General features: G+C 43.3%; 1 protein-coding gene across 1 annotated transcript; it reads left to right on the top strand.

The window, feature by feature from the left end:
* The first annotated feature begins 14,544 nt into the window (after positions 1 to 14,544).
* On the top strand, positions 14,545 to 15,510 carry LOC122751787 (olfactory receptor 2AT4-like). The gene has a single exon (XM_043998947.1). The coding sequence runs from the start codon at positions 14,545 to 14,547 to the stop codon at positions 15,508 to 15,510; it is 966 nt and encodes a 321-aa protein (XP_043854882.1).
* Positions 15,511 to 18,077: the final 2,567 nt, after the last annotated feature.

The raw sequence follows: 18,077 nt of genomic DNA, 5'->3' as shown, positions 1-18,077 counted from the left end.
TGCTGACACCCAGGGTGGCACTGTGTCAGCCAGGAGGTTGAAGTCTACCTCCCTGGGGGAATTGGTCCTTCCAGAGCAGAAGCCTTTGGTCATGTGACCCTGGGCAAGTAGCTGATCAGGGACAGGGGGAGGGTCTTGATCCTTTAAGTGTACCCCAGCCCCATGCTTCCCAACTCCCTTATGCAGGAAAGTTTGAGAAGACAAGGACAAAACCCTGGGAGAAAGAAAATGTGCCCTGGTTAGGAAGGCCCTTGCTAGGAAGGCTGGGCCCTCCAGAAGGGGTCGAAGGTCCATGACGTTTCCCTGGACTTTGTTCTGCTCCCTTCCTCATATCTCTTCCGGTGACCCAGGAAGGATGGTGCTGAGAGGGAGGAGACTCCTCTCTGGGGTGGCATTTTTCCCCTCACCGGGAGCACAATGGTACCCAGCTTTCACAGGCCTCCCCGTCTTAACTTACAGGATTGCTTACTACACTTTCTATCCAATCTTTCTTTTTTTGTGTGGGGCAATGAGGGTTAAGTGACTTGCCCAGGGTCACACAGCTAGTAAGTGTCAAGTGTCTTCAGGTTCTCCTGAATCCAGGGAGGTGCTTTATCCACTGCACCACCTAGCTGCCCCCTCTATCCAATCTTTCTAACCAAATTCCCACTTGCCAGTGTGTTGATGGTGCACCAGGCTTCTGCCCAGTTAGGCTGCTCCCTTTCCCAGGTGCAACAGTAAACAATAAGACCCCTGAAGTGTTACTGCTATTGTCATCGAGATGCCTAGTTCACTGGGCCAGGACCATGGTCTAAGCCAGAGCCCAGTATCCCTCCTCCCCCCTAGGGAGCTCAGGTTCCAATAGCCTTGACCTACAACTTCTCCATCTTCCTTCCATACCAAGCCTTGCCTTCTTGCCCTTGTCCCCCCACCCCAGCATCTTTACCTCCTCCAGGAAGATCTCTTGGATTAGGCTCTCTAAATTCTAATCATCTCTTTGCTCCACTTCCCCTCGGCACTCATCCAGATAGTTGGCCTCAAATCCCCCTGGATTTAGGATGTTTTTATATCTCTTGAAGGCTTTTTCAAATTGCTTTTTCTTATGTGTGTTTAGGTCATCCCAAGTGTTGTATGAGGGAACAGAAATGGCCCTGAAGAAAATCAAGATGGGGAAAGCAGCTGGACCAGGCCAAGTACAAATAGAGGAGGCATATAATGAAGATGACACGATTTTAAATCATTAAGCAATCAATTCATAAAATACCTTACATAGGGGAAGATATTAAATTCCTGGGGAAAATCATAGATATTATTATTATAACCAGGGAAAAGGCAATTGAAAAAAATATTGATAACTAGCAACCCATATGCTACCTTCCTATTTAGACAAAATCTTTTTGAGAAAAAAAAGTTTGTGTATATAGGCATAATATACACATATATATGTGCGTGTGTAGGATATATGTATATGTATATATATACATACATACACATGTATATGTATAAACATATGCTTATGTTTGTGTATGCTTATATGTACACATATACATACATACATTATGTGTGTGTGTGTGTGTGTGTGTGTGTGTGTAAGGTTAGTTTTTCCTTTAAAGACATCAAAACAGTCCCTGAGATTTAATTGGTTCCATCTGTGGACATGAATTCCTGGTCTCCCAAGTACAAAAGCATCAGCCCAGACACAAGGAGCTGGAGTTCTTCCCTAGGGTTTTGTGACCAACATTTGTGCAGCATTGTGAACAACAGTGGCACAAGAAAGTTGCCCTCCACTGAATCCATTGTATTCTCAATAAATATCCTTTCTCTCTTCTGAATGGCCTTCCCCTGCTACAGTTAAGTAAACCATATTTGTTAACTGTTAACCCAAAAAAGACATCATCTACACATATAAAGGGTATCCTCACTGAAGGTATGCAAAGGGAACAAGACTTTCACAAATGATATTCTATAACCACAGTTCTATAGTCACACAGAAAGGGGCAGAAAATATGTGACTCTACTATGCTTATTGCCTGTTGATTATAAAAAGGCATTTCATTTGGTAGAGCATAGAGCCGCCTAAATGCTCTCTATCAAAGTATATCTCAGGCATATGTTAAAATCTTTCAAGATCCCTTGGAAAATGTTGTTTGTCAAGCAAGGTATAAAACAAGGAGACATATATGATCACTGATGGTGTTCATCACTGTCATGGAGGATGTCTAGTATAGAATGCAAGTGCAAAGGGGTTGTCTATAGATAGATACTCCTGTTTTGGGGTAGTATTATATTAAGCCCCAGAATATTGCAGACTCCTAAATGAGGTCCATAATCACTCTAAAATGTTTCATCTAACTATCCACTCAGGGAAAATTAAGTGGATGACAAATACCTATTGTCCATTTTATGATATACAATTGGATGGACACTGTGGATGTCACCTCAGAGAGCTGATTAGTCAGTATTGTGGATAGACAATGATCTGTGTCTAGAATGTATTGAAGGTGCGATGATCCAAGACAACTCTGAAGTGTGATGAAATAATGGGATTTAGCAGATACTCAAAGACCCACCTGGAGATTAATCATTTTTACTGTTTCATCAAGGAACACCTGTTCCTAGAAGAAACAAAGGGGGGAATGTGATGAAATAATGGGATTTAGCAGATACTCAAAGACCCACCTGGAGATTAATCAAGACTGATTAAATCAAGTGAGAGTGATTGACTGCTGATTAAGCCTACTTCAAGTTAATTGGATTGTATCAAGTTAATTGGATTGTGATCATACCTGGCTATCCCTTAAGAAGGTGTAATTCTCAGAAACTAGACTGTGAACTCAACTTGAGAACACCTTCAAAGACAATGGATTTGGATGATGCCAACCAATAACCTTGAAGCAGTGTGTAAGGACCGCCTCTGTTCCAGATCTATAAATAAGCTTCCAAAAACAGCTTGAGAAGGAGTAGCCTTTTTTTTACCGGCTTGGCGGGACTCCTGGTAGCGTGGCACAGACGGTCTGACTCACTCCAAAGGTGGCCTAAATCGGTTTGGTGAGTTTTTATAAGGAATATAGACTAAGCCTAGATTTAAGACGATTTGTACTGTATTTCTATTTTCCTATCCTTCTAATCAACAACACCTTGTATACAATAAAGGCTCTATCTAGAAAACCAGAAGCTTCTTCCATTTACTAGTCTGGGAGATAAATTAAGGGAAGGGTTAAGTAGGGGAGATTTATGATCTAATATCCAATTTTAAATCTCACAGAAGGACTTATGAAAAATGCAATCCATCTACAGAGAAAGAACTGATGGTATCTGAATACAGATGGAAGTATGTTTTGTTTTGTTGTTTCTTTTTTCTAAAGTTTTTTGTCTGCTATGTTTTGCATGACTGCACATGTATAACATATTGAATTGCTTGAGTTCTTAAGGGAGGGATAGGGAGGAAGGAAGAGAATTTGAAACACAAAGTTTTAAAAATCAATGTTACAATTTGTGTTTTTTGTAAGGTGGGGAAAAATCCTAAATAAATAAATAGAATGTATTATTGAAGGAGAAAAACCTAGATTACCTTTGGAACAACTGTACAAGGAATCACCCCAAGCTTATCCCTGAAACAAAAGTCCATCTTTTTAACATCAACATTCATCCAATGAAACTACATAAATCAAGGTCTTTAAAGAATAAAAATTATGGGTCACCTAAAAGACAGTGCAGAAAGTATAGTAGAAATAAGTAGACAAAAGTCATCAATGAATAATTTCACCTAGGAAGCAGTGTAAATGTGAATAAGCATTTACCATGTGTCCAGCACTGTCTTTAGCACTTGAAATACTTTTTAAAAATAAAAGCTAAGTGATTTAAAAAAAATGTTAACAACCTTTACTTCATTTGATCCTCACAGCAATCCTGGGAGGTAGGTGCTATTATTATCCCCACTTTACAATTGAGGAAACTGAGATAAATGGAAGTTAAGTTATTTGCTCCAGGGTCACACAGTTAGTAAGTGTCTGAGACTGGATTTAAACTCAGGTCTTCCTGACTCTGGGCCTAGAGCTCTATCCACTGAACCACCAGATACATGAGTGGAAAAGAAGCTTAGCTGGTCATGTATAAAGATCAAGGGAAGGAACTCGGAGGTATCACAAATCTACTGAAATCTTGAAGTTTTGAAAAAACCATCATTCTGGGAGGTCCCTGAAAGCAAGGGCCTTACCAGCCTCGATAGATCAGGAGTTCCTGAAGGTAGGTGCTAGACTTCTCCCTTCCCTTCCCATATCAGGGTTTCTTCAAAGGCAGAGGTTCTGTCTCCCCATCAGGCCCTGGACTCCTTCATCTCAGGAGCTGTGTCTTCCCACTTTGTGTCCCCTCAACATTTGTTCCCTCCCTCATTTCCCACCTTCCATCTAAGGCCAGTTTTGCTCAGCAGAAGTGCTTGGTGTTTAAGGGGGGGAAGGGGGGAGAGTCCTGGTTCCTTTCTAGGACTTATAGTAAGGTAGCATTCCTTCTGAAGTGAGGAGTCATCGTGTTTTCACTACTCCATGGTTCAAAGAGAAACAATGTGAATGATTGGTTTTAGTTTGATTTTAATTTTTAGCATTTAAAGAGGACATTAAGATAAAGCACTTTACATTTGTTAATTCATTTTATTCTTCAGACTGATGCCTAGATGCCATGAGAGTGATGTATTGGGTCAATAAGATGGAAGTTACTTCAATAGAATGTAAGCTCCTGGACGGCATGGGTTGTTTCATTTTTGTCATTATATTCAAAGTTCCTCGTACATTGCCTTGCACATAGTAGGCACCCAATAAATACTGATTGAATTGACTCAAGAGGAAGAGGGTCATGAAATGTTCAGTCCACAGAAATCTGGGGGCCTGAAGATCTAGTATTTTGTGGGGGATGGGAGAATGGGGAGATGGGGGGGAGGGAGAGGATAGAGTAGTAATGTCTTGGGTCTGAGTTAGCAAGAGAATCCCCAGTGACTCAAAGCAAGAAGAAGCTGTAATAGAGGAGAATACAATTAACAACTGTCTATAATATATAGAATATGAGAGCTGCAAGGGATCTTGAAGATTATCTACTTATTCCTCGTTCTTCATTTTACAAAGAGGGAAACAGGTGGATGGTGGAAGGTCATATGACCATTTAGTTGCCAAGCTAAGACTAGAATCCATCACACTAAACTCCTAGTTTACTGTCTTTCCTAACACACATGATTCAAGGTGTTCCTCCTCTTGAAAGCCTCACAACAAAAGTCCTGTCTATATCCTGTTTGTACATGATGGTTGGCATGTTGTCTTCCCCAGCAGACTGGGAACTCCTTGAGGGCAGGGAATGTCTTTTAACTTTCTTTGTATCCCCAGACCTTAGCACAGTGTCTGGCACATAATATTAATAAATGTTTATTGGCTGACTGATTGCCCTTCAAATACTTAGCTGCTGCAATGCCTTTTTTAAATTTAAAGAATGAAGCACAGTTATGAGGACAACAGAACGAATATTAATTTCTCTGCTTTTCACAGGGAAATTGACCACCTATCTTCTCTTTCAAGCAGTCCCTTCTTTCTTTGGCACATGTTTAGCCACAGTCTGTCATGTCTCCCTCATTCCCCACCCCAACTATGTTCTTTTAACAATATTTCCCCAGATGAAAATGCAACAGGTATGATCTACACCCAAAAAGTTATAGGGAAAAGAGCACTGAACAGAAAGTCGAGGGGCCTGGCTTCTGGTGTCCTTGTTACCCTCCATTTTGCAAAAATTCAAGGTACTCAAGCCCAATAAACCTAATGGATGCTAAACCCTCTGGGTCTTGCTCTCTCTGCTTAGATATGTGGTGAGTAAAACTATATGTGTGGTCACCTTATTTCTGTACCAAGTTTGGGGAAAATGAGCTGGGGTTTCTGATATATTTGTTACTTATAAATTAGAAGCTTTGGCACCAGTTTGGGGGCATTAAGCATTTATTAAAGCATAACAAGTATTAGTAAAAAGAGAATATCTGGGTCAGAAAGTTAAAAAAGGCCAATCTAACCTAGAGGAGAGAATAGAGCTCAGCCTGGCCTACTTCTTCCTCCAAGTCCTCTGCCACCACAAGTGCCTCAGAGAGCCTAACCATGAGTAACTGAGTGTGGAAGCTTTTTATGGGTCCAGAGGAGAGGTGGTCCTTACACACTGCTTCAAGCTAATTGGCTAGCATCAACCAAATCCATTGGTTCACTGGACTTGAGGGTGGTCCCCTGTTAAGGTCAGATTTCACACCCTCTGATAACACACCTTCTTGAGGGCCAGGCAGGTGTGGTTTTAATTGAATTAACTTTAAGTGAGTTAATCAGCAAAGTCAGTCAATCCAATCAATCTTAATCCAATCAATTCCCTCCAGCATTCCTCAAACCCTACTATTTTCTCATATATAAGACAATTCAACAATATGCATTGGGTAAGTCTCTGGGGATCTGAAGACAAATACAAAATAGGCACTATTATGAAGGAATTGATACTCTACTGGGGCCATCTTACATAGCTATTTTAGACTCCAGAGGCTTGGGTTCTACTCCCAATTCCATAACTTTCCAACTGTTTGACTTTTGACTAGTCACTTTTCTTCCATGGGCTTCCCTTATCTTTATAAATGGAGAGGTCAGACTAGATTGTGTTCAAGGTTCTTCCTAGCCTTCGTATTCTACATTGTATGTTCTAAGGTCCTTTCCAGAATTAAAATTCCATATTCTAAAGTCTCTTCCACTACTGACGTTTTATGGGCTAAGGTGTTTGCTAGCTCCAACATGTTCTATTCTATGTTTAAATGTCCTTTCCAGATCTGATATTCTATGATGCATCTCAAAATCTCCAGGGAAAGAGGCAAAGCTGAAGCTATGAATTTTTGCACCTTTGGCAAGGTGGAATGAGCTGAGGATCTCACCTGGGACATAGCCCCAAGATGGTGCTATTGATACCCTCTGAGTTTCACACTTGGAGGTAAAGCCTTAGTCACTACTCCTCCTCCCTTATGGCTCTGGGAGAAGGGAGACATAATTTACAAAGTCTGCAATGTGCAATTAGCTCTTTGGCTCTCCTGAGATCCTGGGAGCCCCTGTGGGGAGCACAGAGCAGATACTGAGGGTGAAAGAAGAACACATTGGGCATAAAAGCCCCCTGGGCTAGGAGTCTGAGATAATTATGGGGCTGAAGAGTCATGGATTTGCCCATGGCCCAGCTAGCATGGTAAGGAAATATTGTGGATATTGGACATTAGGGAAGAGAGAGGATGGGAGGGAGGAAAAGAGAGGATGAATATGAGAAGGAGAGCAGAATCAAAGAAAATCAAGGCTTCAAGCCTGGGTGATGAGAAAGATAGTGGCATCAACAATAGAAACAGGGATTTGGTATCAGAAGTGTAGATATGGTATGGAGGAGGGGGAGGGAGTTTGTGAGGGAAAGCACACTAGACATCACAAATGCTAGGTTCTCCACCTAGATCTGTCATTAACTCACCGGGTGACACTGAGCATATCCCTTCACCTCTGAGTTCTAGGTTCCACTTTTGTAAAATAAGGAGCTGGATTCTAAGTTGGTCTCCAAGGTCTCTTCCAACTCTGGCATTCTGTGGTTATGTGGGAGTTCAGTGTTAGACCTCATCAGTTTGAGTTGCCAGCTAGAATATCTGGGTAGAGATGAGAGGGAGGTAGTTCAAGAGACAGGTCAGGGTTGGAGCTATTGATTTTGATTCATTTGCATAGAAGTGACGAGTGAGCTTATGGGAGTGGACAGGCTCACCAAGGAAAAGTGGATAAATCAAGTTAGCAAGCAGGAAGCATTCATGAATTGTCTACTGATACAAAAATAAAACAGTTCCTGCCCTTGAGGAGTTCACATTGGATTGGTGAAGACAACATATACATCTATAAGATATGCAGAATGAATTCTTTAAAATGCAAAGTAATTTAAGGGAAAAGGGAACTAGCAGATGGAGAGATCAGGAAAAGTTTTGTGGGGAAGGTAATGCTTGAGCCAAATCTTGAAGGAAGCCAGGGATTCTCCAGCCAGATAAGAGACAGGAGAGCATTCTAGGTGTGGAAGATGGCCAGTGCAAAGGTACAGAGATGAGAGAGGGACTGCTGTGTGTGAGGAACAGCAAGACATTCTGCATGCAGAGAGCACAAAGGAAAGGAATGGACAATGAGGCTGGAAAGGTAGGTTGGGATAGGTTAAGAAGGGCTTTAAAAGCCAAAGAGAAGTTTTATTTTATCCTAGAGGTGATGAGGAACCTAATAGTTCCCTATTATGCAAATTTATGGTGTGTGTTGGGGGGGAGTGAGTGAGAGAGGCAGAGACATAGGGAAAAAGAGACAGAAACACAGAGAGAGACACACACAGAAACACACATACACACAGAGAGAAACAGAGACAGACAAAAAGAGAGACAGAGAAAGAAACAGATACAGACAGAAACAGAGAGACAGAGAAAGAGATAGAGACAGAGAGAGACAGAGAAAGAAACAGAGAAACAGAAACAAAGAGACAGAAACAGAGAAAGAGACAGAGATCTGTGATTAAGGATGATGTTGAAAATTATGTTGAGCCTCTCCATATCCTATCCATTTCTTCATATCCTACCCTTTATTCCATCCTCTACTCAAGTCCCACTTACCTCCTCTAGGAAGCCCTCCACCTTCACCCCTCCCTTCTCTGACTGCTTAAATGCTTAGAATCTGCACTATACATTCTAGCAGGTGCTTTGTACCTATTCTCTACCTCTTGAGTCTCCACTTAGTTCTCTGAAATCAAGGATAGCTCTTTCTCCTTCCTTCCTATGGCTCACAGAGCCTAACACAGTGCTCAGCACATACTAGTTGTAGAGTAGGGAGAGGTTTGAGAGAATGGAATGGGGCAGCTAGGTGGTGCAGTGGATAAAGCACTGACCCTGGATCAGAGGACCTGAATTCAAATCTGGCCTCAGACACTTGACACTTAATAGCTGGGCAAGTCACTTAACCCCCATTGCCCTCCAAAAAAACTAGAACTGAGAGTGTCTATTGGCCATTCTTTCAGAGAGAGAAGGGAAGAGGGCCTGGGACAGAATTTGGGGGAACAAAGGTCAGAAAGAGGAAAGGGGGAAGGAGGAGCCCCAAAAGCACAGGTCAGAGGTAGGAAGAGATGAAGTCAAAGAATGGCCTCCTGTGAGGCTAGCATGCCAGATACAGGAGGGGCTCAACAGCATCAGAAGCTGCAGAGAGCTCAAGGAAGGTAAAGCCTGGGAGAAAAGACCACTCAATACGGTATCCCATGATCGCTGGAGAGCTTGGAGAGTGGCTTTCATAGAATGATGACATGGGATCCAGATTGCAGAGGACTGACGAATGACTAGAGAGTGAGAAAGCAGAGTCAATGAGCGGAGATGATACCTCTAGGAAGCTTAGCTGTGACTGAACAGAAATCAGATGCCAGCTTGAGGGTCCAGAAGGGTCAAGAGAAGGGGGAGGTTTTTCTTGGCTTGGCTTGGCTTGTTTTTGTTCCTTGAGGATGAGGAGATCTGAACATGTGCACCAGCAGATGGAAAGAAGTCAGTAAATGTGGAGACAGAAAAGCAGACATAGAAAGTAATGCTCATTGGAGCCAGGCTCTGGAGGGCACCACAAGGGCCGGGATTGAAGAGCTCAGGTTTGGGGGTAAGTTGACAAGGAGAAGTGAGGGCTACCTCTCTCTCTCTCTCTCTCTCTCTCTCTCTCTCTCTCACTCAGAGGGCAGAAATGAAGGTGGAAGAAGTTTGGAGGAATAGAGAAGAGTGGAAGGAGCTCATGAGGAATGGTCTAAATCATTCCAATGAAGCTGAGGTCAAGATATCTCTTGTGAGCGTGGGTGTCCATGGTGCTATTGGTGACTTGAGGAAAGAAGATAATGGAGAATGTGGAGAATTGAGGTGGAGAGATTCAGGACAACAATAGAAAGCAGGAGCTACAGAGCCCCAAACACCCCCTAGTTGTATTAAAGGAAGCTCATTGCCTGCCTTGGGAGTGTTATTGGGGAAGAAGACCATAGATGGTCTTTGAGTGGCCACAAGAGGCAATAATATAGAATTTAGGATGGAGGGAGAAGAGACTGCTGTCTCAGCCTCTACATATCCATTTCTTTATATCCTGCCTTTTATTCTAGCCTTCACTCAAGCCCTACCTACCTCCTCCAGAAAGCCCTCCACCTTCACCTTGCCTTTTGTCTTGTACCTCTTGTCTACCTTTTGAGTCACAACTTAGTTCTCAAAATCAAGGATAGTGTTTTCTCCTTCCTTCCTGTGCTGCACAGAGAATAACACAGGGCTAGGCACACACCATCTGTTTAATATGTGTGATGTGGCAGAAATAACTGAAGAATCAGAATCAGGACACCAGGGTTCTGGTTTCCGCTCTGCCACAGACTTGCTGTGCATATGCAGGAAGAGCCATTTCCCATCTTCAATGAGGGTTTTGGATTAAAAGATCCTTCATGTTACTGGAGCATGAGGACCTGGAATGTTAGAGTTGGAGGGGACCTTAAGGGGAAAAAAAGACTCTAGAACGTCAGAATTGGAATGTGCCTTAGATGTTGTCTAGTCCAACCACCTCCTTTTACAGATGAGGAAACTGAGGCCCAGAATGGGAAGGAGGCTTCAATCAATAAATCAACAGGTATTTTTAAAATACTTAGTGTGGTAGTGTCATAGGTAGTGGGTATATAAGTACAAAGAATTAACAATCCCTACTCACAAGAAGCTTATGTTCTCATGGTAGAAACAAGTAGGGGAAGGGGAAGGGGAAGGGAATATGTATTATAGAAGCGCCTGCTATGTGCCAGACACTATGCTAAGAACTTTATAAATATTATCTCTTTTGAGCCTCACAACAGCCCTGGCAGTCAGGTGTTATTGTTACCACCATTTTACAGAGGAGAAAACTGAGATATAAAAGTGAAATAATTTACCTAGAGTAAGCATCTGAGACTGGATTTGAACTCGGGTCTTCCTGACTCTAGGTCCAGTGCTCTACCCACTGTGCCACCTAGCCACTGCATAGTAATAAGCGCTTATATAAATATATACAGCAAAAACCATAAAGTGAATAAATATAAATATATAGAAAGTAGTTGACTACAAGGTAGTTTAGGAAGAAGGGCACCAGCATATGGGGGTTGCGGTCAGGAAAGGTTTCAAGAAGAAGATGGTTCTTAAGCTGCATCGGAAATGAAAAGGCAGATTTTAAAAGGGTGTGTATCCCAGGCATATGGGATGGCCAGTGCCAAGGCACAGAGATGAAACATGGAGTGTCTAATGGTAGGGCAGAGAAGATTTGGATGAGAGATAACTTTCTCCAGGTCTCTGAAGGGCTATCATGTGGAAAAGAGGTTGGCGGTATTCTTCTTAGCCCCAGAGGGCAGAGCTTGCAACAAGAAATAGAAGTTGTAGCCTCAGCATTAGGTTCAATTGCAAACAGGTCCTGACTGTTAGAGGGTCCCCAAGTGAAGCCCCTTGTCTTTGAAGGTAGTAAGTTCTGAGTCACCGGAGTCATTCAAGCAGAAACTGGATGATTCCCTATCAGGGGGGTTGTAGAGGGGATTTTTGTCCAAGGACAGGCTGGAAGAGACAACCTCTGAGGCCCCACTACTATGGGACCAAGCTGAGTCCTTCCCCCAGGCTCACAGATAACCAAGGCCATACCTTGGCCTACCCCCCTGACAGGCAGAGGCTCTCAATATCTAGTTCAAGTTCAAAGACCCAGAATGATGAGACTTCCCTGCAGTGCACAAAAACCTTCCCTCACCTGTGTCAGTCTCCTTGTCCAGAGAAAAATAGCGAGCCTCACCATACGGGGGAAAGAGCCCTCAACTCATTCAGAAAACATGGCTTCAAGTCTTGGTCCTGCCATGCTACCTAGGACCTTTCCCTTTCTGGGCTTCAGAGGGTTGGAACAGCTGACCTCTAAGGGCATGGGATTATAGATTTGGGGCTCTTTGTCCATTGGATCTAAGGGCTTTAGAGATCATTGAGTCTGATAGTTTCATTTTATAGACAAAGACCAAGACCCAGAGAGGTTAAGTCATTTTCCCAGAGTAATACAGCTATTGAGTATCTGAAGTAGAATCCAAACCCAGTGTTTTATGACCTTGGGTGCAGCCCTTTATCCATCACATCTCTCTGCCATTATCTTCTTTCCTCAAGTCACCAATAGCACCATGGGCACCCATGCTCACAAGAGATATCTTGACCTCAGCTTCACTGGAATGATTTAGACCATTCCTCGTGAGCTCCTTCCACTCTTCCAGCTTTCAGTGCTATGACCCTATCAGGCCTCTTCCAGATTTGAAATTCCATATTGGATATTCTAAGGTCCCTTCCTGTTCTGACAGTCTATGGTCTCTGTTCTAAGGTCCCTCCCTTTCTGATAGTCTGTGGTTCTGAATCTCGGTCACCTGGGAGGCCATTCCTTTAAGAGGGCAGAAACTCTAAACTGACTGTCTACTTCTGGCTTCCTGTCCCTGTCACCTGCAGCCAGGGCCTAGAACCCTTAACCTTTTTGTTCTAGAAAAAAATATAAGCCGCAGGCCAATGGACTGAGGTTAGATATGAGTCTGGACTTAGCTCCTTCCAAATTTGTATCTACTCTAGGCAGTTCCCTATTCCCAAAAGAGATCACCCTCAACATCTGGGAGAGGATGGTATAAGAGAGCCAACTGTTGATGGTCACTCAGAGAATCATAGACTTTTAGGGCTAAGAAAGACCCACCACTTATTTGCTTTGTGACCTTGAAGAAACCAACTTCCTCTCTCTGAACCTTAGATTCCCTCCAAGGCAGATTGGGTAATCTGTCAGGGCCCTTCCAGATCTAATTAGCTCTCCCTTCCTATGAAATTACAGGTCACCTAGCCCAATCCTGCCATCTTGTAAAAACCCCTAGAGAGACAGTGACTTTTCCAAGGTCACAGAGGGAGTCAGTGGCAAAACTTAGACGAGAACTCATCTTCTTCCTGTCTCTCAATTCTCGTGCTCTCTCGGCCACATTTCCACATATTGAGGAATAGCTATCAAGCTGACTTTGTTCTAGGTTCTGTAGGGGAATGGAAGGAAGGACAAGGCTTATCCCTGGACTCAAGGAGCCAGATGGGAAGTCAAGAGTTAGTGTATAGTACAAGACACATACTAGAGCTTATGGTACAGACTCTGTGGATCTCAGAGGGAGGCCAACAAGGGCAGAGGAGGGCTTGCTGGAAGTGGTGGGTCTTGAGCTGGTCCTGAAAGGATGGAAGAATAGAAAGAGGCCAATAGAAGGGTAGGTATCATTGCATTTCAAAGGCATCTGAGCAGCTTCAGTCCCAGACAGCTCCAGGAAACGAGGGTAGGGAGAGGAGAAGGGGTAAAAACACAGAGACAGAGCTATGGGAAGACAGTGAGCCAAGATGGAAGAGTGTGACTTTGCCCTCTCCACTCTGCCACTTTTCTACCCTAATACTCATCTGAGTCAAGCCCAACCTTCAGTTCCTCCAGGACAGGGCTGGGTTCCCTCAGGCCTAACCATGGGTCTAAACTTCAGTTGAATTTCTTCTGACTAGAACATCACCCAGTGGTATCGCTCTGGCCTCAGTCACTGTCGCCTAGAGCCTTTGTGGATTTGTCCCATGTGAACAGCATAAATATTGTCCTGAGTATAATTTTTTTATACATTTGCTAAAAGCAGTTGAAGATCTGTGAACAATATTAATTCATTTATACCTGAAGGGATCCAGGGATTCATATTAATTCATTCATAGCTGAAGGGGTTCATATGATTTTTTTACTTCTTTGTTCCCACTCTATATTAAATGTGTAACATATTATTCACACTATGTATTATTCCCTCTAGGACCTAACTGGACTCCAAACTGGATTTCATTTTTTAAAAAGGCTTATGAAAATTAAATCTATGCTTGTTTCAGATATAAGGCAGTTCTAATCTCTTAAGAGTAAAGGTAAGGTACCTTTTGGTTGACTATCAATAGTCCTTTCAGGCGTCAATTAAATTGCATGGTATGTTGGACGCTCTGGACTGAATGTGAGGAGATTTAGGTTCTCATCCTGGCCCTGTAACTATATGAACTTGAGTAAATAACTTCCCTTCTCTAGGCCTGTTTCTCCCTCCATAAAATGGGAATGAAGAGGCAGGGCATGATCTCTACAGTCTCTGATGACTTCGAGATCCTATGAGTTCTAGATTCCAGGGTAACATCTCAGAACAAGGGTGCTAGTACAATACCACTGGGTATTTCGGGACTTGGGGAATTCTACATGAAGGAGAACTCATCATGGTCTAGATGACAAAGATAAGAGCTCCCATTTCCTTAGCATTTCAAGGCTTATAAAATGCTTTTCTCATTACTGCTAGACAGTGCAAGGATTATCATACCCACTTTACAGAAGGAGAAAGTAAGGCCAAGAGAAGGGATGGGGAATTAATCATCAGAGTTAGGACTAGAATTTGGGTCTTCTGACCCATCTTGCTTCCATGCTACCTGAGCCCCCCATTCCCCTCTCTGTTTCCCAGGTGTACTAGGTCACCATGGTCCACTGTAATAACCAAAGCATGCCTCCCCCCATGACAGTCTTCATACTCCTGGGCTTCCCAGCTCTTCAGGAGGCCCCTGTCCTGCTCTTCTTCATCTTCCTGGCCCTATACACCCTCATCATTGTGGGCAACATAGTGATCCTAGTGGCTGTGGTTGGAGACCCCAGGCTTCATAAGCCCATGTATTTCTTCCTGTGCAACCTGTCGGCCCTAGATGTTCTCTTTACAACCACCACTGTGCCCAAAATGCTGGCCATGTTCCTCTTCCAACATAATACCATCTCCTTTGCCGGCTGCTTCCTGCAGATGTATAGTTTCCATACCCTCACAGTCATGGAATCTTTCATCCTGGTGGTCATGGCCTATGATCGCTATGAAGCCATCTGCCACCCGCTGCACTATCCTGTCCGCATGACTCCACAGGCCAACGCCAGGCTGGCAGCGGGTGCCTGGGCCGTGGCACTGATCATCCCAGCCCCGGTGATGGTGGAGACATCACAGTTGGAATACACAGCCAGGGCCACAGTGGAGCACTGTTTCTGTGACCACCTCGCTGTAGTAAGGGCTGCCTGTCAGGATGCTGGGACTGAACAGCAGACTTTTATTGGCTTCTGCATTGCTATGACTGTCTCCTTGGTGCCTCTGTTCCTGGTCCTCTTCTCCTATGGGCGGATCCTGGCCTCTGTTCTAAAGATTGCCTCTCAGGAAGGTCGGTCCAAGGCTTTTTCCACCTGTACCTCTCACCTTCTGGTGGTTGGTACCTACTACTCATCCATTGCTGTGGCCTATGTGTCCTACCGAATGGAGATGGCCATTGACCTTCACGTGCTCAGCAATGTCATTTTTGCCATCTTGACCCCCATGTTGAACCCCCTTATCTACACATTGAGGAACAAGGATGTGAAGGAAGCCATTAAGACTGTCTTTCTAAGAGTACTTCCTCACTTGAAGAACTCTTAGCCAATTTGTATGAATAAGACCCAGGACTCTTACTAGACCACAAACTCAATATAAGGCAAAAGTATGATTTGGCAGTGAAAAAAGCAAATGCAATCTTACACTGCAGTAAAAGAGGCCAAGTCGCCTAAACAATCAAGGTTTTCTTGTTCTGCACTCTGTGGAGAACCCCATTTGGAATATTGTTTTAGGATCAGGTGGCCACATTTTAGGAAGGACGTTGCCAACATGGAGAGTGGCCAAAGGAAGGCAACCAGGATAAAGGGACAGAACAGAAAACCATTGAATATGGGGGATGGTCGAAGGATTTGAGAGTGTTTAGTCTGAGGAAGACTTAAGGGAAGGCTATAGTTTGTTTTTTCAAATTTTCAGTCGTTTCAGTTGTGTCTGACTCTTTGTGACCCCATTTGGGGTTTTCTTGGCAGAGATGCTGGAGTGGTTTTTCATTTCCTTCTCCAACTCATTTGACAGATGAGGAAACTGAAGCAAAGAGGGTAAAATGACTTGCCCAGGGACATACAACTAGAAAGTGTCTTGGGTTAGAATTGAACTCATGAAGATGAGTTTTCCTGATCCCAAGTCCAGTGCTCTATCCACTGTGCCAACCAGCTGCCCCTTTTCTTCAAATACCTGGAGGAAATGTGGAAATAGGATTAGATTCTTTTTTTTTCTTCTTGAACCCAGAGGACAGAACTAGAAACCATTGAGAAAGCACTATTTTTAACTACCTACTATACACAAGGCACTGGAGGTGCAAAGAAAAAAGATGAAAAAGTCCCTGCCCTCAAGGCGTTTATATTCTAGTGGGCAGAAACAACATATATCCAGATAAGACAATACAAAAATAGATAGATAGATAGATATGGATGGATGAAAACATAGATGGATAGATAGATGATAGATAGATAGATGGATGGATGGATGAATGGATAGGTAGATGATAGACATATATATACATACACACACACAGAGTAATTACAAGACAAAGAGTACTGATAGCCTAGAGGCACCAGGAAGGTGTTGTACAGGAGGTGGAATTTGTCTTGAACCTTGAAAGGAAACAAGGTAATCCAAGGAAAAGAGGGAAGGGGAAGAACAATGGAGGATACCTGTATAAATCATGGAGGTAGGAAGTGAAAGGTCATGTATAGGGAATGGCAAGTAGGTGAGTCTGATGGGAACAGAGAGTGCACTGAAGGGAAACAATGTGAAATCAGCCTGCAAAGATTAATTGGAGATAGATTGTGAGGGACTTTAAATGCCAAACAGGGGAATTTGTATTTTATGTTAGAGGAAAGATGGAGCCACTGAAAACTGTTGAACAGAAGAATGAAACAGTCAGACCTATGCTTTACAAATATCAGTTTGGCATCTGGATGGAAGATAGATTCAAGAAAGGAAAGACTTGAGGCCAATTAGGGGGCTACTGGAGTAGTCCAGGACAAAGATGATGGATTCTTCAAGCCAGGTGGTGGCTATGTGAGTAAAGAGAAGGGAACAGAGGTTAACGATATTGTGAGGGCAGAATTGATACGACTTCACAACCTGGAACAGTAGTTGCAGAGAGTAATTTAAGGTTCAGAGATGCCCAAAAAGCAGAATAGACTAACTCATCAATTTGGGAGGCCCACTTCACTGGAGGACTTGAAGCAAAGGATGGATGAACAACTGTCAAGTATGATCGATGGAGGAATCTTTTTTTATGTATTGGTTGGAATCCATAGCCTCTGAAGTCCCTTCTAATTCTGATTCTTAAAGTCTCCATGGAGGGGGGGGAGAGTATTTACTAGGAATTGAAACAGCCTCTGGGGTAGGAGGCAAAAACTTCTAGATAACAGGACTGGTCTGGTCACTGAAGGTAGCTCAGGTTGTTGGCTTCCCATCTCTATTTTGGGAAGTTATTCATGGTCTCCCTTACTTTGGTCTTCAAAGGCCCATCAGAGACAAGAGGGGCAATACTGAATGGATCAAGGGGAGAAGAGAAAGGATATATTTTTCCTATGTTCTTATTCCAAAAAGTTCAATGCTTTACATTAACCCCTTCAAGTGGAAACATTGGCCTGGAGACCACCGGCTGAAATGAATACATCATTGAACTGATTGGGTTTTTAGTGTATTGTATATAAACTTGTATATTTTGGCTGTGTGTGTGTGTGTGTGTGTGTGTGTGTGTGTGTGCACGTGCGCACACAATATTTCCTATCAAGCCCTGAAGGCAAAGTCAAGAACCATTTATTAAGTGCTTACTATGTGCCAAGCACTGAGAATAAAAATATAATCACAAAGAAAGGTAGTCTCTACCCTCAAGGAGCTTACATTCTAATCATTCTTACAGCGAGGACTATATACAAAAGGAAGCTATAAATGTGGGGGTCATGTGGGGAGAAGGTACCTGGTGAGGAGGGCATTATGGAGAAGCATGGGGGAGGGCAGCCTGGAGAGGAATGAAGAGATCACTGGCCTGGAAGCCCTTCTTCAGTGGAAGTTCGGGGAAAACCCACCCAATCAGGGAAAGGGTTCCAGGAGCAACAGGTGCTTCTGAGGCACCTTCTCCTCAGACTAGGGGCTCC

The sequence above is a fragment of the Dromiciops gliroides genome, chromosome 3, assembly GCF_019393635.1.
Source record: "Dromiciops gliroides isolate mDroGli1 chromosome 3, mDroGli1.pri, whole genome shotgun sequence".
NCBI lineage: Eukaryota > Metazoa > Chordata > Mammalia > Microbiotheria > Microbiotheriidae > Dromiciops > Dromiciops gliroides.
The sequence above is the reverse complement of the archived record's forward strand: the minus strand, read 5'-3'. Positions and strand labels throughout refer to the sequence as shown.

Bases quoted from the DNA above. Each gene is read 5' to 3' on its own strand.
- LOC122751787 (XM_043998947.1), top strand. From the start codon at position 14,545: ATGGTCCACTGTAATAACCAAAGCATGCCTCCCCCCATGACAGTCTTC.